Raw genomic sequence first — 25,197 nt, forward strand, 5'->3', positions numbered from 1 at the left:
TGTGTGTGTGTGTGTGTGTGTGTGTGTGTGTGTGTGTGTGTGTGTGTATTTGAGAGTCATTTGCATAAAGACGAGCCTTGAATCAATGGGAACAGATAAGGTTACCTAGGAAGGGAGTGTGGAAAGAAGGGAAGAGGGCCTGGGTCTGAGCCTTAGGCACCATCCTGCTCTGGGGGTGGGAAGTGAATGATGAGGTAACCTAGGAGCTTGAGAAGGAGTGATCAGACTGGTAAAGCACTACCTGGAAAGCCCAGGGAGGAAAGAGTGTCCAAAAGCAGGGAGTGGTTAATAGTGTCAAAAGCTGCACAAAGGTCAGGGAGGGTGAGGATTGAGAAAAGTCCATTAGATTTAGCAATTAAGAAACCACTGGCAACCTCTGATAGAGAAATTTCAACAGATTATTGAGGGTTAGAAGACAGATTATAGAGGACTGAAAATGAATGGGTGGTATCAGGAAATGGAAATAAGCATTTACATAGTGCCTTTTGTGTGCCAGGCACCGTACTAAGCCTTTACAAACATTATCTCATTTGATCCTCACCATAACCCTGGGAGGTAGGTGCTATTAAAATCTCTATTTTACTGTTGAAGAAACAGAGGGTAAGTGACTTGCCCAGGGACATAAAAGTGATAAGTGCCAGAGGCTGGATTTGAACTCAGGTCAATCTTACTTTAACCTTGGAGTTCTATCTATTTTGCCACCTAGTTGCCTCTCAAATAGTGAGTATAGACAACTCTTTCTAGGAGTTGAAAAAGAAAGGAGATATGAAATGGCAGCTTACCAGGAAGGCAGAATCAAGTGAAAGGTTTTTTGTTTTCTTTGGTTTTTTTTGGTTTGGTTTTTTTTTTGCTTATTTGTGGATTTTTTAAATTTTATTTTATTTTTTGTTTTTTTGAATTAATTTTATTTTTGGATTTTTTGAACTGATGTGATTTCACTGATATAGGAAATTCCTCGTGAAGAAAATCTTTCCACCAATGCAGATCATCATCTGCCTTGTAACTTGAAGTCTTAGCAAGCTGAGATGTTAAGTGACTTGCTCAGGGTCATACAATCTGAATGTTATCAAAAGCAGGATTTGAACCCAGGTCTTCCTGACTTCAAGTTTGGCTCCTTGCCCACTATACCACAGTTATCTCTTATCAAGTGAAGGATTTTTTTTTTAAGGACAGGGTAGATCAGTGCATGTAATAGAAAAAGAAGGGTAGATCATGAATGATATAATATGAAAGAGGAAAAAGCAATGATCAATAGCGCAAGGCCCCGATGGTAGAGGGAAAGTGGGGAATGAGTGCATGCTTCAGAGGGGAATGAGTGCATGGCTGCTCCCCCAGGGTGGAACCTGGCCTAATTCTGAGATTCTGGCATGAGCTCAGGTGCTCTGGGACATTCCCAGATCCTCCTTCACCTGGGATTGAAACATCAGATTTCTAGAACCTAAGATTATGTAGATCCAGCCCAAACCAGCTGCTTTGCTATAAGAGAATGGCCTTCCTCCAGACTTCTCTAAACCTCTGGTAAGGGCTACAAAGGCTGTGTCTGAAGGGAGAGAATGCTCTGACTTCCGGGGGGTGGGGGGAAGTGCATCAGTAATGATGTGCAAAGAGGGCAGAATAAGCACTCCAAATTTAAAAACAAAAACTAAAGATTACATCACAAACTGAATAGCGATGCCAGGGGCCTGGTGAACATGCCTGCCCTGCTGCGTAGCCCCTGCCAGGCCACTCCCTGGCCCCCAGCCCTATGACAGAGGAGGAATAGACCCCATGCTTCTCCCTGCGACCCACCCCCTCCCTTCCCAATGTGATAGGGTCAGGCCAAACCCCACTCGGGGTGGAGTTGAGTGGTTGGAGATGAGTCAGAAGGCACTAAGCCCAGCCCGCCCCCTCCCCCTCCCCCTCCCAGCTCCTGTTTCTGCAGGTCTCCCAGGTTCCATGGGTAAACAAGGTTCCTGATGCATCTATGCCCAGGCAAAGGGTTGAGCCATTAGGCTCTTCCTCTGGCCCCCCGACAGATGGGAGCACAGCTTCCGTCCCTTGTTGGGCCAGGAAGGTAGGCTGGGCCCAGGAGCCTGAGGACTTAGAAGGTCAATTTAACAAGCATTTATTAGGTGCTTACTATGTGCCAGGCACTGAGTGCTAGGTGCTAGAGATATAGACACCAAGACTGAAAGAGTGCCTGTCCTTGTGGAATTTACATTTTATTGTTGCACATCAGAGCGGAGAAGGTTGGAACTGAGGCCCAGAACTTCAACGTGATTTGCTCAAGACCACCCAGCTTGAGCAAGGACTAGAACCCAGGTCTTTGATTCCCATTCTGATGCCTTCTTCCCTTAACCATGCTGTGCAGCTGTGAGGGGACAAGGAGGACTCCTTGGAAGACACGAGTCTTATGTTCCCAGCCCTGGCCTTGGTAATTGTGCCACTTGGGCCCAAAGCACATTGGGTCCTTTTGAGCTAACTGGAGGTGGAGCCCTGTAGATTTGGAAAAATAGGAAGGAGAGAAAGCCTGGGGAGCTCCATCAGCTGACGAAGGACCTTCTCTGGCCTCACTCTGCGAATCCAAAATACAAACTGGCATAAGCCCCTGGCAGCCCATTGGGATAGAAGGTCAATTCACTATGACTGCAGATAACACTTGGGGTAAGACTGCTGGGTATAGACCCTATAAAGGGACCAAGAGTGGGTAGGAATTAGATTCTGACTGTCCCCACAGTTTCTTTGGCCAACCTGGGGCTATTACAGACCAATGGTGTACCCCCTCCCCAAGAGGCAGCTCGGCGGCACAGAGGATAGAGTGCTGGGCCTGGAGTTGAGAAGATCAGAGTTCAAATCTGGCCTCAGATCCTTATAGTTGAGTGACCCTGGACAAGTCACTTAGTATCTCAGCTTTAGTTTCCTCAATTGTAAAATAAGGACAAGGATCCTGAGAACTTAGAATCAAGTAATTCAATTTAACAAGCATTTATTAAACATTTAGTTTCCTCAACTATAAAATGAGGATAATAATTGCACCTACCTCATAGGTTTGTTGTGAGGCTCAAATGAAATAATATTTGTAAAGTGCTTAGCACAGTGCCTGGTATAGCAGGTGCTTAATAAAGCCTTCCTTCCTTCCAGCTTTCTGTCCTTCCTTCCTCCCTCCTTGCCTTCCCTTCCTCCTTCTCTCCCTTCCTTCCTTCCTCCCTCTCTGCTTTCTCTCATTCCTTCTTCCCTTCCTCTCTCCCTTCCTTCCTTCCCTTCCTCCTTCTCTCCCTTCCTTCCTCCCTTTCTTGCTTCTTTCCTCCCTTCCTTTCTTTTCTTCCCTCCTTCCTCCCTCCCTTCCTTCCTGCTTTCTTTCCTTCCTCTCTCTCCCTGCCTTCCTTCCTTCTTCCCTCCTTCCCTCCCTGTCTTCCTTTCTTGCTTCTTTCCTTCCTTCTTTCCTTTCTGCCTTTCTTCTTGCTTTCTTTCCTTCCTTCCTCCCTGCCTTTCTTTTCCTCACTCCCTGCTTTCCTTCCTTCTTCCTTCCCTCCCTTCCTTCCTTTTCTTCCCTCCTTCCTCCCTTCTTCTCTGCCTTCCTCCCTTTCTTGCTTCTTTCCTTCCTTCCTTCCTCCCTCCCTGCCTTCCTTCCTAGAGTGGGTGATACATTCTATGAGCCCTGGGTCTCAGAGTTGAGATTCTCTCAGTGAATTGCTCTCAGGATCACAGATATTTACTGTATATCCAAAGAGGTAGGGTGGTGGTGATAAGAGGAAACCAGAGGAGAAGATAGAGTCTTTGTCCATATGGAACTCACAGTCTAGATGGGAAGACTGGACACATTTGCTTAGCTAAGTAACAATACAAAAAGACAAGAACAACAATGTTAGCCGGTGATTAACTGCCTATAAGGCAAGGTTCTGTAGAAATTCAAGGAAATGAGTGATCAGTGTGGCTTGATACAGGCAGGGAAGGCTTCAAGAAGGAAATAAGGCTTACAACAGGTCTTGAAGGACATGCTCAGTTTGAAATAGGCAAAGAGGATCAGGGAGGGCATTTCAGAGGAACAAAGGATGAGCAAAGACTTATAAGTGTAGGAAAGTGCAAGGCATGTTTGGGACATGACCAAGAAGAGCAGTTAGATTGAGACACAGGTACATTGTAGGAGGGGGTAAAAGTGGAGATAAGACCAGGAAGATTGGCTAGTAGAAAATTGAGAGAGCCTTGAATGCCAGGCTGAGGAGTTTATCCTTTATCCTATAGGCAATGGGGAGCCACTGACACTTTTTAAGCAATGGTTACTGATGGTGGTGATGAGCAGGATGGATTAAAGAGAGGAAACATTGAAGGTAAGGAAACGAGTAAGGAAGCTATCTCGAAGTATAGGAGGATAAGGGTGGTGGCAGTGGGAATAGAAAGAAGGGGAGAAGGCGGGTTTTAAAAGAAGAATTAATGGGATCTGGAGACATAGAAATAGTTCATAAGACACAGGGTAGAGTCAAAGTTGATGCCAAGATTTCCAGCCTGGATGACTGGGAGAACAGGAACAGAAAGGGAAGCCAGAAGATGGAACAGGCTTGGGCCAGATGATGATGAATTCTGTTTTGGACACGTTGAGCTGGAAGTACAAGCACATTCAAGTGGAGATGTCCAATGGGGAGTTGGAAGCAGGGGATTCAGGAAAAAGGTCTGAGAAGGAGAGCTATATAATGTGGTTCAGAACATAAGTGTTCCGAGAAGGGAGAGATCTGTGTGTTCTGTTTAGAGAATGGGGTGAAGGGGAAAGGGAAGGCTTCAAGAGGGATGTAGGGCTTGAGATGGGCTTTTGAGAAGCACTAGGATATGAATGGGTGGAGAGATCCTCTCCAAAGAAGACACAAGAAGTTGTGTATGTAATGGGCCATTGACTGAAGATAGAGACTCTTAGACCCTTCTACTCATTACCACCTCAATGCCTAAGAGGCCAGAAAGTTAACTTCCACCCCTCCACAGTCCAAATGTGGGTGCCAAGGGATTGTCCTCCCAATTCCACTATTCCCACTCTGGCTTGCCTCCCCCAGTCCTCTGAGAGGAGAATGTAGGAGGCCTCCTGTCAGAGGACTGTTCCCCCAGTAAGTGATAAAACAAACACAGGGGTAGAAAAATCAGCTCACACTCCAGCCCAGGGGGCCCAGCCTTGACTCCCCCAGCTCTGGCTCCTGGCAGTCGAGCCACCCATAATTGCCTTCTAAAAATATCCCTCCCCCACCTATAGATTTCAAAATATTTAGTTTTCAGGGTATTTAAAATGTGAGCCGGCAGCTTTGCCAGCTCTAGATAACAAAGCTAAACATTTATGCTTTAACTGCATTTCTCTTAATCTGCCGAGATCGTTGTGTTTGATAGGGAGAGGGAGTGCGAACCGGAGTGCAAGATGAATCATGTGCCAGGAGGCTCCCCAGAAGTACACAGTGACTGGAAGCCCCCCGAGTCCTCCCAGTCCAGCCCCCACCTCCCTGACTCTCCCAGAGACGTACCGCTGTTCACATTCAGTTTGCCTTTGGCTGTGTCCTTTCCGAGAATGTTTTCTGCCTCACAGACATACTCCCCAGCGTCTTCCACCTTCACCTTATTGAACTGCAGCCTGGAGTTTCTTCTGTTTGGGGGAGGCAGAGGGTGGAGGGGTGGGGAGAAAGGAAAGAAGTTTTGATTGAAGGTGAGTTGTTTTTTCCCTGACTGCCCCCAGACAGCCTATTTTCCAGCAATGGAAGAGGAGGGGGGTGCACAGCCTATGGGGCTGATTGTGACTGTAAGGGATGGAGAGATGCTGCTGTTTTGGAGAGTGGAAGCCCTTGACTTGAGAGATCCTAAGCTGGTCAGGGAACCTACAAATTCTTTCTAGGCCGGGGCCCCTCTCCACCCTTACACCAAATGCCTCCTCTTCTGCTCTCCTAGTCTGCTGTTCATAGCACTGGAGGGGTAAGGGCAAGGTCAACCCAAGAGGGAATGGAGAAGAAAGGAATCTGTCAGAAAAAGGAAGAAAAGTCAACTTAGAAGAAAAAAAAAGCTGGCACTGCTTATCAGTTGCTGTGACCTACTCCAGAAGAGACAAACGTGAGCCCCACTGAGACCCTAGCTTGGGAATGGGAGCAATTCCTGTAAGTGTTGGAGGTAGCATCCTGAGAAATAGATTCTCATGAACTTTGAGGGTTCATAAGGTTAAGATGGGACCAGGTGCTCCCCAGCACCTCGGAGAGCAGCTACTTTGATGACAATTTTCAGAGCTGCTAAGTTGATAACACCAAACCTGGAGTATTGTTCCTCATCCATCCAGCTCTCAGCCTTTCTGATAAGGTGGGTTTGGATTTGAATACCACCACTACCATCACCATGCATTTGTATGAGTACTTTGAACATTTTTGCCTCTACGTGTATTCCCTCATTCCTCTGAGGAAAGGAGGGGTAAGGGATAATTAGCCCCATTTTACAGAAGAAGTAATTGAGGCCCAGGGGGATGAATGACTTGCCCAAAGTCACCCAGGAACTTAATGGTAGAGCTCGTCCTAGAGCTTCTATCTTCTGACTTCTAGGCGAAGTCTTTTCCTCCAGCAAATTCTGCATTTCCTTTCCTTTCCATATTGGTGAGCTAGTGAGTATATGCCCCTTGTGAGGTCTATCACCAGGGAAGCCAGAGAGTGCTCGATGCTGCATCTTGGTGGGAAGTAAAGTAACCCTTCTCCCTCTCAGGGGTCCCTGCTTGAGACTCCAAGTCTGATCAGAGGGAGGGCACTTCAGCTACACAGGGTCATCCCACCTTGACAAATTACTCTCTCGGCCTCAGGAAAGCTAGGGGCCTGCCCCTCTCTTTGGAATCTCTTTAGTCTCTGGAAATACAGCCTCTAGAAGGCTAGCTCAAAAGCAGTAGTTCTGAGTGTGTGTGTGCTCAGGGGCAGGGTGTAGCTATTCTATTAATTAGATATTGTTCATTGATATGAAAATATAAAGAAAATTCCTCTATGTTCCTGATCCTTTGCCTCCAATATCCTTCTTGGTACAACCTCACCCCCAGCACCAAAATGGGCCATAGTGATGGCACAGACATCCACTTTTTCCTTTTAAGTTGCCTTTTCTATATTTTCTTCTCCATTCCTTTCACCTCCATTTCCTTTGGGATGATTATATCCCTATTCCTTTAACATCCCCAGCCCCTGGGAACCCCCTTGGCCCTGCCTAGAGAATAACTGTTGAGCCTTCCCAGAGCCTTCCCACCCCCTGACCCCAGCCTGGCCAGTCTTCTGGATGAAAGCACAGGACAGTGGCCTGTCCCCTGGGAGAAACAGGACAAAGCAGGAAAATCTCCTTACACAACATGACTTCTCTGTTTCATTATTGAATAGCAAAACTAATTACCAACTTCCCAGAATATCCTTGCCCAAGGGTCCCTAGCTATTGCCGTGAGCAGTGTGCATGAGGGGCGGGGGTGGGAGGAAAAGCGAATTGGGAGGGGCCACAACAGGAGACAGGCAGGGCCAGAAGCCCAGTGGGATAGGAGGAGGGAGAGGGACACTGGCATTGGCATGAGAGGAACGTATCAAACAAATCAAATTGACAAGCACCACTTGTTTCTTTTCCAGAGAAATCTCTCCCCTTTCAGTGAGTCTAGGGGCCTCTGGGGACCATCCTTCTCCTGGGACCCCAGGGACAACTCCCTCCAGTTGTCTTGTCAACACTTTCTGTTGCTATGGAGATGTCCCCAGTGATGCACAGTGATTACTTCTTCCCCAAAGCACATTTTCAGCTCTTTGGCCCAGCTTCTGCCCACAGCCTTGGGGCTCATTCTCTTTGTCAATTACAGTTGATTTCCTTCATTAAAAATAGTTTTAAGGTCCCTCTGACCATCCTACCATCTCCTCCTTGGCTCCAGCTTAATCAGAAACAATGCTCCCCTTTGTCAGGGGAGCCTTTGTCATTGCCCTTGCCAACCCTCCCCTGAAACCTCACTCCAGAAAAAGGGGGACACGTGGGGATCATGGAGTCAGACAATGTAAATCTTGAACTTTCAGAACCTAAAAGAAGTTTTGCTCCCTCCCCCCCATCTCCATAACCCAAACTGGCAAGTTTCCTTTAAACTCCATCATGGTTCTTTATAAGGGCAGGGCAAGGTGGAAGAAGTCTAAGCTTCAACTAGAGGAACAGTAGATAGACAGAAGGATGACCTTATTAGTGACAAGGGGAGTAGGCAAACATGCAGTCAAGTCCTTCCATGGAAATCTTCAGGAACAACAGTATAGGTGCATTAAGACTGTTCTGCTCTGAGGTAGGGAAGGCACACACGATGCCCTCTGGGGACTTCTGTTAGCTCTAGTTCAGAAGTTCTTAACCTGGGGCCCATGAGTTGATTAAAAATAACTTTTTTTTTGCAAATTAATTTCAATATATTTAGTTTCCTTTGTAATCCTATATATTTTATTAAAAACATTTTCAAAACATCATTCAGAAAGGGGGTTCATAGGCTTCAAGAGACAGCCAAAGGAATTTATAACAACAACAACAACACCACCACCTTCATTCTAGTAGGCATTTTATAATTAGGAGCCATCCCGTTGGTTCCTCACTAGAAGACAAGGGCTTAGAGCGAAAAACTGAGGCACACAGTATGGTCTCAGCTCCATACAACAGAACACAGAGGAGAGAGGAAGGCCTCCTGGGAAGTCTTTGGAGTAGGGCTGCTGTCTCCCCACTGTGTCAGCAGCTTGTTTTCTAACTGCTCTTCCTCTAGCCTATCCCACTGGAATCCTGTCTTCCACACTCCCCTCCTCCCCCAATTTAACATCCTCTCCTCTCAGGCTGTATCTTCATGTGTTGTGTCCCCTTAGTTCCCAGGTTTTATTTCCTTATGTGACCTGGCACCCCCCCCCCCTTCCCATATAGTGACTCTGGTAGGAATGCTCCACCTCTCCCCACCCACCCCCCTCCAATCCCCACACTTCCTCTCTGAGCTGCCTGCCCGCCTGCAGGGCCTGTCCTAGCCTGCTTCTCATTAATGATGGAACATGTAGTTCTCCAGGGGAGGGACCTGAATCCTGAGCTGGGGGGTAGAGGAGGTGGAGATTAAAAAAACTCTGCCTAGGAAAGAAGGAAGGAGAGTATAGTGAAGACTGGAAGACAGACTGGGACAGAGGAAGAGAGACAGAAAAAGCCAGCAACACAGGTTTACAGATGGAGAGAACAGAGAAACAGCAGCAAAACCAGAGAGAGACAAAGAGAGATACAGTGGCATTGGCAGGGAGAGGGAGAGAGATACAGTGACAGAAGCAGAACAAAGTATTTGCTACAGATGTAGTAGTAGGTGGTAAATGAGGCAGAAGGTCTCTATTGTTCTTCCTTGGGGTGGAAGAGAATAGATATTTGCCCCTTCCTCCATAATATCAGCTAGGGAGTTAGGGAGGGGTAGGATGTACAAACACACACGTGAAAGCCTGACTCCGAGGGGCTGTGAGGCTCAGGGCTAGGGGCAGATCCATCTGAACTCCCCAGTGTTACAAGCCCAAGGATCCAGTTGGGCTACCTCCATGGGGAGCATAAACCACACATAGATGTTTCCTCATCACGATGTTGGCCCCTCACCCCTCCTTCAAACAGGGCTGAGATGGGGAGGGGTGGAGGGAGGGGCTTCACTATGGGATAACTGAATGACAAACAACATGATGAGGTTTGAGGGAGGTCACTTAATACTACAGAGTGCCCAGGAAAGAAAGAACAGGGGAGCCCCCACTTTAGTTCTAAAGAGCAACTACACAGAGGGAGAAATCAAAGGCCAGACCAAGGTAGCAGTTGTCTCAGCAAGAAATGTGGAATGGAGAGAGGCCTGATTCCCAGTTCAAGTGTCTCAGACCTAGGAGAGAAGAGCTGCTTTGCCCAGAGGGTTGTCAGTCATACAATAACATCATCACCCCAAACTTCAGTCAAGGAAAGGGACAGGGTGAGACTGGAGTCCTCCTTTCCTCAATTCCACTTTGGGGATCCTACCAAAATGGGGTGGAGGTGGGTTAATCTTAGATGATTCAGGAAAGTTACCTCTGTTGATACCACTCACTGGCTTCTCATTCATCAGGACCTATGTCCATGGTTCCCATGTCCAGGGCTTTAAAGGACTTTCACAGCAAAACCTACAGCATAAAGTCTGTAGATCATTCAATCTGGCCACCCCCTAGCTACTACAAGTGGTACTGACCACAAGAGGGTGGTGGAAGGGAAGAACTCAGGAACATCAGAAATGTGCCCTCAGCATTATTAACCCCATGGTCTCCCTAGGCTCTAGGTTTTTCTCTGAAGAGATGGTATGGATTTAGGGATAGAGGGGAGACGTTGAGGGAACTGGCTTTATGAAGGTCTCTGGTGGTGTAGGAGGGAGGGAAAGAGGGAGAGACATGGTACTGCCCACCATTAACTTTATGTGAGTGAAAAGGGCAGGGGGAGAGAGAGAGGCATTGGCGGAGGGCAGAGAAGGTATAGGGGGAGATCACTGGCTTGAGCTATAAGGGGTCCTGGGTGGCTGAATGTTATCCAAGTGGCAACATGTACTAGCCAATTGAACAGAATGAAAAATTGAATCTGGGATACAGGACGAATCCAGGAGGACTTTGATTTTCTGGTAGTAAGGAGCTTTTCATTAATAGCATCCTTGTTCTCCTTCCCCACCCACCTAGACAACCCCTTTGGTTCACTGACTTAACGGCTGCCATGGATACAGGTAAATTCTGTGTTGTTACCTTTTCTGGTAGGAGGCATAAACAGAAAGGGACTTGTTCCTGGGGTCTTCTCAATGCTACAGCTGGTTTTCCCCAGAGTCTCCCTCATATATACACTTGCCCAGGAAGTGTGATGACATTGGTCCAAGATTTCAAAAAGCCTCTAAGTTACTTCCCTTAGGCCTAGACTCAAATAGATGTGACTAAGAGGCCAAGCTTTCAGGAAAGAGATGGAATGGGAACCCAGGGGCTCAGGAGAAAGTAGAAAGAAAAAACTAGTCTTTTATCTTGACCCTGGGCTTCTTGTTCCCACTGAAGAAGATAGGGACAGACTTTTTGCATCCTTTTCAAGCTCGCTATTACTACTGAACAGTGGCTGACCAATGAACAGACAGCACACTCAGATCCTCTCTTCCCAATTCCCCCCTCCCTGCAAACACTGTAGCCACTTCTAAGGAGGGTAGGGTGGTTGGATTGCTGTCATAAGGGAGAACCGTTGCTGTCTGCAAAGTGACAGTCAGAAATCTAATATAAGTTAACCATCTCTAATGGGTACATATGGTACGTCTCAGAGACACTAAGTTCTTTATAACAGAAGCATTATGAGGATAACACCCCAATCTAAAGCAATGACTAATGGTGAGGATTTCAGGCACTGTGGTAAGATCCTGAGGAGATGGGAAGGATGGTCTCTTTCATGATCCCCAAAATCATACTATATAGTTAGCCTCCTTCACTTATGACTTAAAGTTGCCTTCAGAGAACCACAAAAACTTGCTGAGCATTTACTAGGTACTCAGGATCATGCTAGCACTACATGCTGGGGCTACATTCAAAGCCCCAGAGGCAAAGCAAGCAGAGAGGGTTAGCAAAGAATAGCAGGAAGGGGATATCTGAGGTTGGGTAATGTGGACAGTGGGGTGCCACTAGCTAACCTTCGGGTTAGTGCAGCCCCCAGCTGTCAGCTTTGCCTCTTGCTTCTAGAGCTCACCTATCCCCATGAGGCCAGCTGGGGTTTCAGAACTCGGATTCCCAGCTCTCTGTTTCTGAGAGGTCACCCAGAGGGTGCAGGGTAGGCCGCCATTGCCTGGGAAAGCAGGGACTTACTTGCCGTTCCCGTACTTAATCCGGATATCCTTGCTCCTGTTGAGTTCCTTCCCATCCTTGTACCAACGGTAGGCAGGCTGGGGATAGCCGGCAGCTGCCTCACATTTTAGGGACTGCTTTTCCCCCACCTGGACCGTCTGGCTTTTCATTTTCTTCAACTTGGGTGGGACAGCTGAAAAAACACAAAACAGAGGGAGCCATCAATCTTAGCTCTGAGGGTAGTGCACAGCAGATGGGGATTCCCCAGAAGGCAACAGGGTGTGCATGTGCCTGGTGAGGCTTGGCCCATAGGCGGCCAAATTGTTATGTTGGCAAAGTTTATCTCAGGTGCCCCCAGGCTTCTTTTTCTTTGTCTTTTCCCTTTTTCTTGGAGCATCTTAACAAATCTTTCAATGACCCAGATATTTCCTTGATTTTCTTCTTCCTTTTTCCAAACCTGCTCTCAGGAAAGGATCAGCTATCAGCCATTCACACCTGAATGTGAGCATAAATAATTGTAATAATATTAGCTGACATTTATATGAGCACTTTACGAAGCACTTTAGATACATTATCTCATTTGCCTCTCACAACAACCCTGTGAGGTAAGTACCACTGGTATTATTAACCCTATTTTACAGTAAAGGAAGCTGAAGTTTTAAAAGATATTAAGTGAGGCAAATTAAAGCAATTCTGAGGTTCTGCCTCATAATCATCTGATGATTATGTCATGAAGCAAAGATGACAAAAAAGGAAAATGATAAATGTCAGAAGGGTGATGGAAAAAGAGGCACACATTAATGCACTATTGATGAAGCTGAGAATTGGTCTAGCCATCTGGAAAAGCAATTTGGAACTATGTCCCCAATGTCACTAAACTGTGCATACCCCTTGACCCAGCAGCTATATAGCATTACTAGACCTATACCTCAACAACATCAAAGAAAGGGAAGAAGGATCTACATGTATGAAAATATTTATAGCGGCTCTTTTTATGATGTCAAAGAGCTGGAAACTAAGGGGGTATCCATCAATTGGAGAAGAGCTGAAGAAATTATGGAATACCATTGTGCTGTAAAAATGATGAAAGGGACAGTTTCAGAGAAACCTGGGAAAACCTATATGATGATACAGAGTGAAGTGAGCAGAACCCAGAGAACAATTTATACAATAACAACATCGTATAGACAAACAACTTTGAAAGCATGAAGACCTCTGATCAATGCAATGGCCAGTCAACATTCCAGAAGACCCATGATGAAGCAAGCTAACCCCCTCCTGCCAGAGAAACTGAAGGTACAGACTGAGACATATATTTTTGGATATAGCCAACACGGCAATTTGTTTTGATGTGTATTATAAGGATTTCCTTTTGTTTTTCTTTTTTTCCTAGTGGGAAGGGGAAGGTGGTGAGGAGAGAAAATAGATTTTTAATAGAAAAAAAATGTTAAGGTTGTGAGTTAATGAGTATTTAGATTCCGTATTGAATTCCTGATCTTCTTGACTCCATGTCCCACTACTCTTTCCATTAATATCATGCTGCCTCTCTGTGTTCCCTGTCTTAGGAGAATTTAATATCTCAATATTCTATTTCAGGTGTATAGGACTTTGTGAATTCCTTTCACATCTGTTTCTTTGAACCTCACCACAATGTAGTGGATTGTGGTCTGTGTCCTCATTTGACAGATGAGAAAACAGAGGCTAAGGAGATGAAATGACTAATAACATTTTAGAGTAGGAAAGAATTTAGAAGTCCTTGTCTTTCTTTGTATCCTCAGTGTTTAGCACAGAGTCTGGCATACAGTAAGCACTCAATAAATGCTTGCTAATAGACTGATTCCTTATTTTAAGAATGATGAACCTGGAGCCCAGAGGCTAAGTGATTTTATATAAGGTCCCAGTAAGGGGCAGAGCTGGAATTTATACCCAGGCCTCCTAACTCTGAAATCCAGTGGTCTTCCCTAAAGCCCAATGGAATACGGCAAGGCTGGAACTAGTCTTCTGCCTAGCAGTTCAGCATCCTAACATTGCCTTTGTGATAACTGCATCTTCAAAGCTGCTGGCCCCTATTCAAAGGATTAGCTGAGATGGGGGAGGAAAAGGGGATGTTTCTGGTACCTATAAAATCCCATTCTGTAGGAAGTATCCTACTCAGAACCCAATAAGCATTGTGGGCTCTACCCAGGAACAGAAAACACTGGGGATAGAGTCCTGGGTTACTCAGCAGCAAGGCTTATGTCCTGGGCAGCCTGGCTAGTTTAAAGGAGAAACACAGAGAGGAGACAGAAGCCAAGGATATGTGTTCCTGTCCTGGGCTGAACCTGGGCCAACACTCAAGGTCTGAGGGGTGGGGGAATGCATAGGGAAGCTCCCCAATAATTAATGGCCAATAATACAGCTGAGTGATGCTAGATAGCACTTTGTTTCCTCCTCTGACTGCTATGTTACCTATAGGGACAAAATGGGGGCCAATCTTATTGCTACTGATGAGGAGAGGACAGAAAAACAGCAATATTGTCCCATGAGAACTGACTGCTTCCATATGTATCAGACTAGGCTTTAAGCAGGAGCCTAATGAGGGAAGTTGGAGCTCAGGGGACTGTCAGGGTAAGGAGGAGCTAGGGTCCTTTTCATCCTTTGCTTAGAGAATTATCTCAGGGACAGTCCTTGGGGTCCAAGCAAATTGCAGGAACCCATCTTTAGGGACTCACTGGAGCCTGTCTGGGCTGGAGGGTACAGTGAGATGGCACAGGGGACCCAGCACCTACACAGCGACACCGACACCTCGGCCAAGGGAAGGATTTACCTCTGATTTTGTTCTCACTGTGCACCTCTGGATCAGAGAGAGGGAGTCCTCAAGGAGGGGAAGCTTTAACACAGTTAATCTAAAGGCAGCTCTAGCCCCAAAGAGACTAATTGTGCATCACGGAGTCCAAGTCATGCAATGTAAGTAAATGATACGGCAGGTGGGCTGATATACGGAGGCCAGTAGCAGAAAGAGGAAGAGCTGTTCCCATGCAGCAGTGGGAACAGAACTTCCCCATGAAACGATATTGACGCCTCACTCTGAAGATCCTGGGGTGACCCACCCCCAACCTTGAGCTAGATGGCAGAAGAAGGACAGCAGTGAGTCTCAGGGACCCTCCCTCTTTAACTACCATCAAGGGTCCCTTATCTATCTCAGTTCAATAAGAATGCATGGTGGGAAATCCAGGGGGTGTGGGGGGGGTCTCTCCTGGGTCCCCCAAATTTAAAGATGCCTCTCTTCCTGGAAATTCATCCCAGAATCTCAGTTTTCATGGATTGACTGAATCAGGAAGGCCCTCAGAGGGTTACCGAGTTCATTTCTCTGCCTCTGAGAAGGACCTCATTGAAACTTCCACAGGTCGTAGGTGTCTAGAGGCAGAAAGGTTCTCCTTTGTCAGTTGCGGCACATACAATAAAAGGAAAGTGCCTTAGAAACCTTAAATCACCAGAAACTCTTTTCCTTGGGGCTGGGTTCTACAAAGCTGCAGGAAAACAGACCATACCACAAAGGTCAAGGACCTCTATAGGAGGAGTGGGGAGCAGGGGAGTCCTCTGCCTTCGCCTAGGGTTCAACACCACCCACCTGCACCCAGGCGTCACTCCTGTGTCCTGGTACCAGCATAAAAACCAATATCATCAACAAGTTATTTTCATTTTTAGCATTCTGGGAGGCGCCTCTGATGCTGACAGCCCAACCTCGTTAATCTGAGGCGGGCACCGGGCCTTCAGAGATCTGACACAGGAGGCCCAGCTTCACCACCCAGGGAAAGCACAGACACCGCCCCCAGCACCCTCCCTTCCAGGCTCCGCCCATCAATAACAAGGGGATAGGTGGGCAGGGCCAGCGGGTTCTTGAAAGGACTAAAGATCCTCACCCTCCTGACTAATGATGAGCCAGCCCCTTTGTTGGGAAACACCCCGAAACATCAAAGTCTCCCACTTCCCATCTGTCAACCAGGCCCCAGCATCTCAACAGCCCCCCTTCACCTTCTCAAGTAGCTTCCACCTGCACCCCAGCCCAGATGGAGGTGTTGTCTCCAACTCCCCTCTTTCCACCCTCTATCCTGCTGCAACCCATAGGTTGGTAATTATAGACTCTGAGTTCAAATGGAACAGAAAAGAAATGGAAATTTTAAAAAAATGCAACAGACGTAAGAGGCTGCTTTGGCGGGTGCCTGCCCCTTCCCCCGCCTCGTGAAATGGGCAGCCCGATGGTTTCACAGCCCTGCCTCTGACTTGTCTGCAGAAGGAGTGGCTCCGCCCTCAGGAATGCATGGGTGCAGGCACCACCAAGGGGCCTTGGCATGGAAATTCCCAGCTGAGCCAATTTGCATCCCCCAGGGGCAAGGTTTCTGATGGCAACCTGGCATGGATCTAGCTAGGTGTCTTTGTCTGTCCCTGCCTGGCTTAGGCAGCTTGATGATACACTGGAATCTGGAAGATCTGAGTTTGAATTCTGTCTCACTGACTACCTGTGTGACCCTGAGCAAGTCACTTAACCTCTTTAGGCCTCAATTCTAAAATGGGGATAATAATAGCACTGACCTTACAGGGTTGTTGTGAGGATCACAGGGAGATAACATGCAAAACTCTTCCCAAAACCTTAAAGCACTACATAAATGCTGATTCAAATCAGAGCTGATGGAACCTCATCTGAACTCAGTTCAAGAGTTAGATAACAACCATTTATTACATGTCCACTACCATCTTCTTCTGCAGAGAATGAGCTGAGGAAGCCAGGGAGCAGGTGAAAAAGTAAGGCTGGGGCTGAGCTTGGAAGGAGGTGAAAGAAATGAGAGAATGTTGAAGGGGAGAGGGGAGGAAAGAGCCTGTGGGAGCCTAGGCTAGTATCTCCACTTCTTTTGGGAGAGCATTTCCCTTATTGACTCATTTGGCATTTTTTCTCTTCACCCTCCATTACATACAGTGCATACAGAACCCAACCCTGGAGTTCAGTCATATGGGGGTCACATAGGCATGCAGGGCAGAATACAGTCACTTCGGGGTTCAGATTTAGAGATGAGGAAGAAACTATATCATCTGGGGAATCATACAGGCAGGGACTAAAATTAAACAAAGGTAACAGGCACATAGGGCAGAAAGCTACAGTGTCCTGGAGGTAGGGGAGGGGAATGTCACGAAGGTACTCGGGACAGGGACTACAGTCACCCAGCTGTCACAGAGGCACATGGCTATATATGACAATCATCCAGAGGTAACACAATGACATGGGTCAGACAGAGACCAAAGGCTCCACATCCCATCCATGAGAAGTACCGGCCACTCTTGCCATGGTCACTGGTCTTGTTTCCTTCTGCCCCAAAGGTGCAAACACACTGAATCTTTACCTTCAGCCGCCACTCACAGGCAATCCCACTGCTGACTGGTTTGATGACTGATTTAGTGGAGACATCTGATTGGTTTTAACCCAACCGCAGCTCAGAACTCCCAAGACCCATCTCTCTACCAGCCTCAGCACCCTCAGTAGAAGGGATTATAGGCCTGCACCACTAATCTAGGACTATCTTTACTCATTTCCTTCCTCCAGAGGACTTGTTTTAATCTCATAAAGGGTGTGAGAAGGGAGATGCCTGGTGCCACTCTCACTCCAGATGGACAAGTCTGCTCTTTTCCTCTGCCCTGTCTCTGCTGAGGGGGTGGCAGGTGGGGGGGCAGGAATTGGAAAGTCGGGTTGTCCGATTTGTTTTAGTTACCTAACTATTCAAAGCCCTAAGAGCCCATTGAGGTGACTATTCCCTGATAACCCTTTTCACGGCTGCCTTTCTCCAGAGTTTGGCCAAGGTTTCTGCAGCTGAGGGCATCCTGGGCCCCAGCAAGAGAGGGGAGCCCAGAGTCACTCTCGACATCATCCTGTACCCAGGATGGTGACTACCTGGGAGCTCAGAACCCTAATGAATTTCCTTAATGCCTTGTGACTAGTCAGGAACTAGAGAGGAGGAAGTTCAGAGGCCTTGGCCTGTGGACTCAGGTATGGAATGCCTCCTGAAGATTCTCTTCAGCTCAATGTAGAAGGGCTGTTTCCAACATTTTTACCATGGTTTGGGGGATCTGCCTTAGAATGACAAAGAATACAGTTATGAAGGAAATATAATTAACCCCTAAATCTGAGATACTAGAACAAAGCACCCTGTCCTTGAAGGGTCAGAAGGAAAGTTTTAAGAAAAATAAGAGGGAGCTCTACTTCACCTGATGGGGAACTCATTTCCCTAAGAGGTGATACAGGCTAGAAACAAAACCAAGAGTACCATTTTACCTTGGTTTTCTGAGTACTTTCATATCAATGATCTCCCTTTCTCCCTAGAACAATCCTTATGAGGAAGGCAGGGAAGGCATCATCATCATCTCCATTATAAGTGAAACTGGATTGCACAAGGTCAAGGGAAGAGCTGGGGACCCAAAATCAGGCCTTCCTAGACTTTCTTCTACACCATGAAATTGGTTTGAAAAGGTGGGAACGAAATCCATTCACAGAGTCGTAATTATGAAAAACTCATTTATGCTGACGATTGTGGTTATTTGATCATTATATTAGGAACATGCATTACAAATTGGAAACCAAGCTCTCTAACCTATCAGGGAGAAAAATCATAACCTCCCCCAATCCATCCTTCCATGACAACTCCTCCCCCCCCCACTATTCTCCTCCACCAGAGGCAGAATCCTGGATAAGTGGGACTCTGGGACTGATATTCTACATTTATGAGCATCCTGAACTTCTCTGTCCCAAATACTAGAGAAGAACATGTTTACCAGTCATTTCAAACAATCCCCAAACAAAGCTTCAGCTAGATCAAGTCCCTACCTCCCACAAAAAGCTAAACAAATAAATGAATAAAAAGCAATGCCTTGACAAAAAAGAAAAACAAAAAACCACAAATACAAACAATTTACCAGGGCCCCAGGGATGGGGTAGGTTAAGGATAAAGAAGATCTTCCTCTTTGGGAAAGAATCCCTTTCTCTTCACCCTTTGCCAGAGATGTCTCCTTTTCCTGGGTGCCAACAAGCACCCTCAAACTCTGCCCACTCAAATGTTTTTTCTCCATCTCAAGGTAGTCAGACGAACAGAGATAATCTTGGGCTGGGGCCTGTCTTCCTTGACTTCCTCTCACCTACCCCAGCAGGTCCAGCTTTACCTGACCAGGACCAGCAAATCTGGAGGCCATGGGGGTCAGTCGGTACCAGATTAAACCTCTGCCCCTCTAGTGTCTCCTGCCATAACGCCTTTCCTTTCATTCAATTCAACAAACATCTGTCTGTGTGGTAGACGATAAAGATGATAGATAGATGATAAAGATAAGTAGATGATAAAGAAATTAATCCCCTCAGGTAGCTTAGAGTCTAATTGGCTTCCCTGATAAATTTGTTGATAAATAACTGGAATACAAGGCAGAATAGGATAGATGCTGTACAAAGTGCAGGCAAAATCATCTACAGAAATACAAAGAGAGGTCATCTTCAGTTTCAGAGATCAGGAAAGGATTTATGGAGGACATATGCCATAAAATGGAGGTAGGATGTGGAAGGTAATAAAGAGGTAAGGTGAGGGAGGGGGTCAAGCAGGAAGATAGGTTCTTATTGTGTTCAGAAGTATTCTTCTGATGATGCTTAAGAGGGTGAGGCACTGTATCCCCTGAGACCAGGAGGTTGTTAGCTGGGTACTGAGGCCAATGAGAACTTGGACTATGTATCCTGGAACAAGAAAGGGGAGTGTATGGGTCTCACCCAGAGAAAGGTAGAATGAATGGACAATTCCGTGAAACTAACTACTGACCAGCAAATTCCTGCCCAAAGACAGGAGCAAAATGGTTATTTAACACTGAGAGTGATGATATAAAAAAGAAAAAAAAATTCATGCTGTGTTTGTCTTGAGAGTAGGGATGTATCTTTACCTCTGAGTGATGACTCCCTAAGTTCTATGTATATGTGTGCAGAAGGGGTGGGAGAGAGAGGGACTGGAATCCTTTAAATCTAAAACATCCCCAACTCAACTCGCTAAAATACTGGGCTTCCCCTTGGGAACGCTGAATGCTCTGCAGAAGGTTGCTCTTGAACATCAACTGGGTTACAATACCAGGAAGTTTAGTAGTTAGAGCTAGGGACTTTTTTTTTGGCAATGGGTGGGGTGGGATGGGCAGAGACAGTAAGGAGCCCTCAAGTAGGGTTCGAGGCTCTGGGTACCATATCCACCCTTTGTGGCTGACAGCTGAGCACACTCTTTGGTTCTGTTCCCTTTTCCCCCAAAATGGGGTAGGATTGAGGAAAATAAATATGGGCAAGAATTAGATCAACTCAAGAAGTTTTTCCACCAGCCTCTTGAACTGCAGTCCTCCTTCCTACCCTACCTTTCTCTAGAATGAAAGCTGTACTGCTGTCTCTAACTCCCTCCCCCATTCCTAAACCTAAGGCAAAAGAGCCTCCTTCCCCTTTCAGAGCCTGGGATGATTAGAGAAGGGCAGGAGGAGATCACAAGGAGATGGACAGAGTATAGGGAAATACTGGCTCCTAGCCTAGAAGGACTGAAAATACTTCCCAAATTTACTTCCGGCTTGTCACCCAGTCTTTCTGTTGGCAGTGGCTAATGGATATTCTGGATGCCTATAAAATGGCAGTACAGTAGAATAAATACCTAAGAGGATCTGGGTTCTAGTGCCAACTCTGTCATTAACTGGCAATGTGACCTTGTCCAAGTCACCTCCATTTGGGGGCCTCAGTCACTCATTTATAAAAAAAGGGGACTTGGGATCTTTCTTTCCAAATTCTGTCATCTCCAAAGGTTCTCTCCTTCCCCCTCCCCCTTCTGTCTCCCCTCCCCCCACTTCCTTCCTTCCTTCCTTCCTGAGAGGGCCAGGCCTTGACTTTTGGCCACCAAGGGGCACTGCATATGATGCACTGGTCCAAACCTATCTATCCGAAATGTCTTCTCATACAAGTCCCCAATTAAGAAGAAAAATGCCTAGCTAGGGCCCTTAGTTGCTCCCTGACTCCCCAGGTGATCTCTTTGATACTTCTCTGCTAGGTCCATCTTTCCTTTTACTACTTATTCCTTTTGCCCCCTCCACCCACTCACCCCTCTGGTTCACCCCCTTGGTCCTAGCTGGACCACTCCAGATTACATATTCATCAACCTGGCAGCATCGCCCATTTAAAACCCACAGTGTAGGACCTTGCATACAGGGATAGGGATAGGGATAGGGACTGGATCTGTGATTTCATGAATATAGGAAAATCCTTCTACCGACAAAGGGCATAATCTATAGGCTTAAGAGTTGCCTAGAACACTGAGAAACAGAGACTTATCCAGGGTTACTCAGACAGTATGTTCCCAAAGTGGAACTTGAATCTCTATGTTCTTGCCTTCAAGGCTGGCTCTCCACCCACTACGCCACACTGCCTCTCAGGGTTCTGCACACCACAGAGCCTTTTTATACTTATATAATGATCTGTAGAGTTGGCAACCCACTTACCGACCATGAGCAGAAAGAGCAGGAAGAATACTGGTCTGGGAGTCAGGAAACCTGAGTTCTCTTTAGTCCTGATTCTGCTACTTATTAGCTATATGACTTTTGGGCAAATTACTTAGTCTCACTAAGCCTCAGTTTCTTTCCTTTTATTTATTTATTTATTTATTTAGGCAATTGGGGTTAAGTGACTTGCCCAGGGTCACACAGCTAGTAACCAGCCTCAGTTTCTTAATCTATAAAATGGTTATAAGAATTCTTGCCCTATTTCACAGTTATGCTGTGTAAGGAGCAAATAATATGAGAGCCCACTGTAAACTAGCAAGTTGTATCCGTGTGTAAGGGCTTACTAGTCTGGATGGTTAGATTAGCGGCTGCTTGGAATTCAGGAGGAGGAGGAGGCAACAGAATAAAAAAGGCCACTCCTTTTCCCCATTTCCATTCATGTTTATTCCAGCAAGTTCATCAGTATCAAGAATTTAGACAAAACATAGTTTCAACAAGGCCAAAGTCACAGGCTCAACCCTATGTACGGAATGGACAGCTTCACCTAGAGAAAACCCTCCGTTTCCTGGGTAGTGTTAGAGATTTTGTCCTGAAAGGGATCAGAAAATCAAATGATGAATAAGCATTTATTAAATGCCTCCTAGGTGTCAGGTACTAGGGGTACAAATATAAAAGTGAGTCAGTCCCTGCCCTCACAGAGTGTACATATGATTACTGGTATACAATAGGTCTCCAGAGTGTTGTTGTGGTGTCCTTTTTCAGTTGTGTCAACTTTTTGTGACTCCAGTTGGGGTTTTCTTGGCAAAGATATTGGAGTGGCTTGCCATTTCCTTCTCCGGCTCATTTTACAGATGAGAAAACTGAGGCAAACAGGGTTAAGTGACTTGCCCAAGGTCACACTGCTAGTAAGTGTCTGAGGACAGATTTGCACTCAGGACTCCAGGCCTGGCATTTTGTCCACTGTGCCACCTAGCTGCCCCTTAGGTTTACAGATAGGTGCAGGATAAAGATAAAATAAATACATAGTGATTTGGTGGGTGGGTGGGGGTGGTACCAATAACAAGGAATCAGAAAAAGTGTCTTGAAGGAAATCATCTTGATTTGAGAGTAGGAGAAAGTCTAGGATTCCAAGAAGTGGAGGTCAAGAGATCAGCGTTCCAGGCACGAGGGACAGAGGTGGAAGGTGGCGTGTTGTATATAGGCCAAAGCAAGCTGGCCAGTTTGGCTGGAGCATGGAGTACATGAGGGGAAGTAGTGAGCAGTCAGTTCAATCTAGAAAGATGCATATGACCCCAGCGTGCAAAGAATTTGAAATGCCAACAGGGAGCTACTGAATTCTCTAAACTGGGGAGTGACATAGCCATCCCTGTGTTTTAAGAATATCAGTGTGGAAGCTGTGTGGAGGATGTACTGGAAGATGGTCAAGACTAGAGGCAAGGAGGCCAAGTAGGATGTTTTTTCCTAAGTCCAGGTAAGTGGTAATGAGGGCCTGGACTAGGGTGGTTGTGGTGGGAGAAGGGCATAGATTGGAGAAATGTTGAGAATACAGAAATGGCAAGACTTGGTAAACTGAATGGATGTAGGAGAATGGAGGAAACCAAAGAGCCAACTTGTCAAGCACAAATCAATCGTTTTATGAAGAAGTAAACTGAGATTCATGAGAAAGGTGATGAGACTTGCCCAAAGTCAGATAGGTAATGGGTGTCAAAGCCAGAATTTGAACCCAGGTCTTGTTACTCAAAATCCAACCACCTTTATGCTGCCCCACATTTCCCTAGCCAGCTAGCCTGCAACAACACAGATCAGGTCCCAGTGAAGGCAGAAGACTGTCAGAGAACAGGCTGGGTCTCAGCACCATTATCTCTGCATTTTAGGAGTAGATATGTCTCACACTTTGAGAATGCCCAGGGGGTGTTGTTCTGAGACGATGGTTGGAGGGTCTTTGAGAGGGATGTATCTGGGGCCACTGGCCAAGGCTGTCAAAGGGAACATCAGCTATTTCCTGGCCAAGAGGACCCCCTACATGCTCTTCTCAACATTCATACACATAGAGGCAGCAAGGTACAGCAGCCTCCAGATTTAGAGTCTCACGATCTGAGTTAGGATCCAAGCTCTGCCACTCACTGCCTGTGTGGGATCTTGAGCACATTACCTCACCTCTCTATATCTCAATTTTCTCATGAGGGGATTGGCTGAGGTGACTTCTAAGGTCCCCCTCAAACCTATATTTATGATTTCACTGGGCTCAGTACTGGCCTCCATGCAAACAGTAGATGTCACAGCCTTTTGGCAAGAAGTATTAGCTTTTAATCCTATACCCTACCATACCCAGTCCAAAGTCAAGACTAAATTTCTCCCCCCTAACCTCCTTCCCTCTCCCTCTAGCCCCATGGCCACCCCTCTACAATCCCTGAGTCTAGTTTCCTTGGCCCTGACTCACTTTGTCCCCTCCCTTCTCTCCCAGGCTGATGTACCCGTCTGATGGGGCCAGGGATCTGAGCAGGTACATAGCCTCCCTCCTTCCCCGGGGAGGTATCCTGAGGATGCATGAGTCTCCAACTGTAAAAGACTTTGAGCTCCTCAGATGAAAGGCACCCAGAAAGTACAAAGTCGTCACCTTCTTCTTGTTATTGTTTCTAATGATGATCAGGGTGCCAGTGAGCTGGAGCTGAAGATCGGGCACTTGCCCCAAACCCAGGGCAGTCACACAGGCTGCTAAAGGAGGAGGGAGAACTGAGCCCTAAGATCAGAAATAATATTGCTATTCCTTCCTAAGAAGGTCCTGAGTAATCCCCACCTCACAGGGAAATCACATACCTACTGATTGGTTTGATCCCTGGGACAATTGAAGGACAAATGTCTGTGATGCTTGGTATAGGACTGGAGGTAGATGGGTAAGGGGACCTTGAAAGGTCTATTCTAGCTTGAAGAATCTATAGCCATAGTCACAGACATAACATTGATACAGCATAAAGGCCCAACAGGATATTAATGCTGGAAGGGATCCACCATTAATGCTCATTTTATAGATGGGGAAATGGATGCATTGAAAGGGCAAATGATCATGTTTTGAGGAAAGAATGCCAGATCGAGTCAGCAAATCTGAGTTTAATTCTGCCTCAGTTACTTACTACCTATGTCCTATGAAGCCAATCAATTAATTTCTCTAGGCCTCAATATGCTCATCTGTAAATTGAGGGGGTCAAGTTGGATGACCTCTAAAATCCCTTCAACTCTCTATTCGTGATCCTGGGGCTCACTCAAGGCCACAGTCAGAAAATGGCAGAGTAGGGCCTAGAATGAGGTCTTCTGACCCAGATCCAATGTTCTTTTCACTCTCCCAGGCTGTCTAGGATGTTTATAGGAAATCTCAGGGGAGCAAGAGCTAAGGCTCCCATAATACTATCACTCCTCCCCCCCCCCATTCCTAAGGGATCCAGGGTAGGATCCCAGGCGTCAGCCCCGTGAACTCCTAATGAGTCATTCCACAGAGCCCACACCTGCAGCTTGCCCCACCCAGGCCTGGGGCGTCCATGCCCCCACTGCTGGTGAGGTAGGAAAGAACTTTTCCCCCACATGGGGATAAGGAAGCCAGCCTCTGGGGGCTGTCAAGGAAACAGAGGAACCTGTTTGCCAATCAAGAACCTGAGTGAGGAATGACAAGCTTTATGATCAGGGGCTGGGATAAGCCAATAACTCCTCTGAGATCCCCTCTTTACACAGTATGGGCCACTCCCTCATTTCCTCACACACACACACCCCCCACATGGAACCTGACCCTCTCACAAACTATGGTTTAAAACAGTCAATCCCCTGCCCCCATCCAGTTTTACTACTCCGTCTCTTCAATATGTTGCATAGCACAGCTGGACATAGCCAGCCAGCTGGACATAGCCAGCCAGCTGGACAT

The 25,197-nt window shown here is 46.6% G+C and overlaps 1 protein-coding gene across 1 annotated transcript in view; it reads right to left on the bottom strand.

The window, feature by feature from the left end:
- Positions 1-25,197, bottom strand: part of NRG2 (neuregulin 2) — a 245,309-nt gene that overhangs the window by 35,237 nt on the left and 184,875 nt on the right. The window contains 2 exon segments of the mRNA XM_027856563.1: positions 5,475-5,593; positions 11,796-11,967. Coding sequence (XP_027712364.1) covers positions 5,475-5,593; positions 11,796-11,967 — 291 coding nt within the window.

The sequence above is a fragment of the Vombatus ursinus genome, unplaced genomic scaffold (genome assembly GCF_900497805.2).
Source record: "Vombatus ursinus unplaced genomic scaffold, bare-nosed wombat genome assembly UNPS02011572.1, whole genome shotgun sequence".
In the NCBI taxonomy this organism is placed as follows: domain Eukaryota; kingdom Metazoa; phylum Chordata; class Mammalia; order Diprotodontia; family Vombatidae; genus Vombatus; species Vombatus ursinus.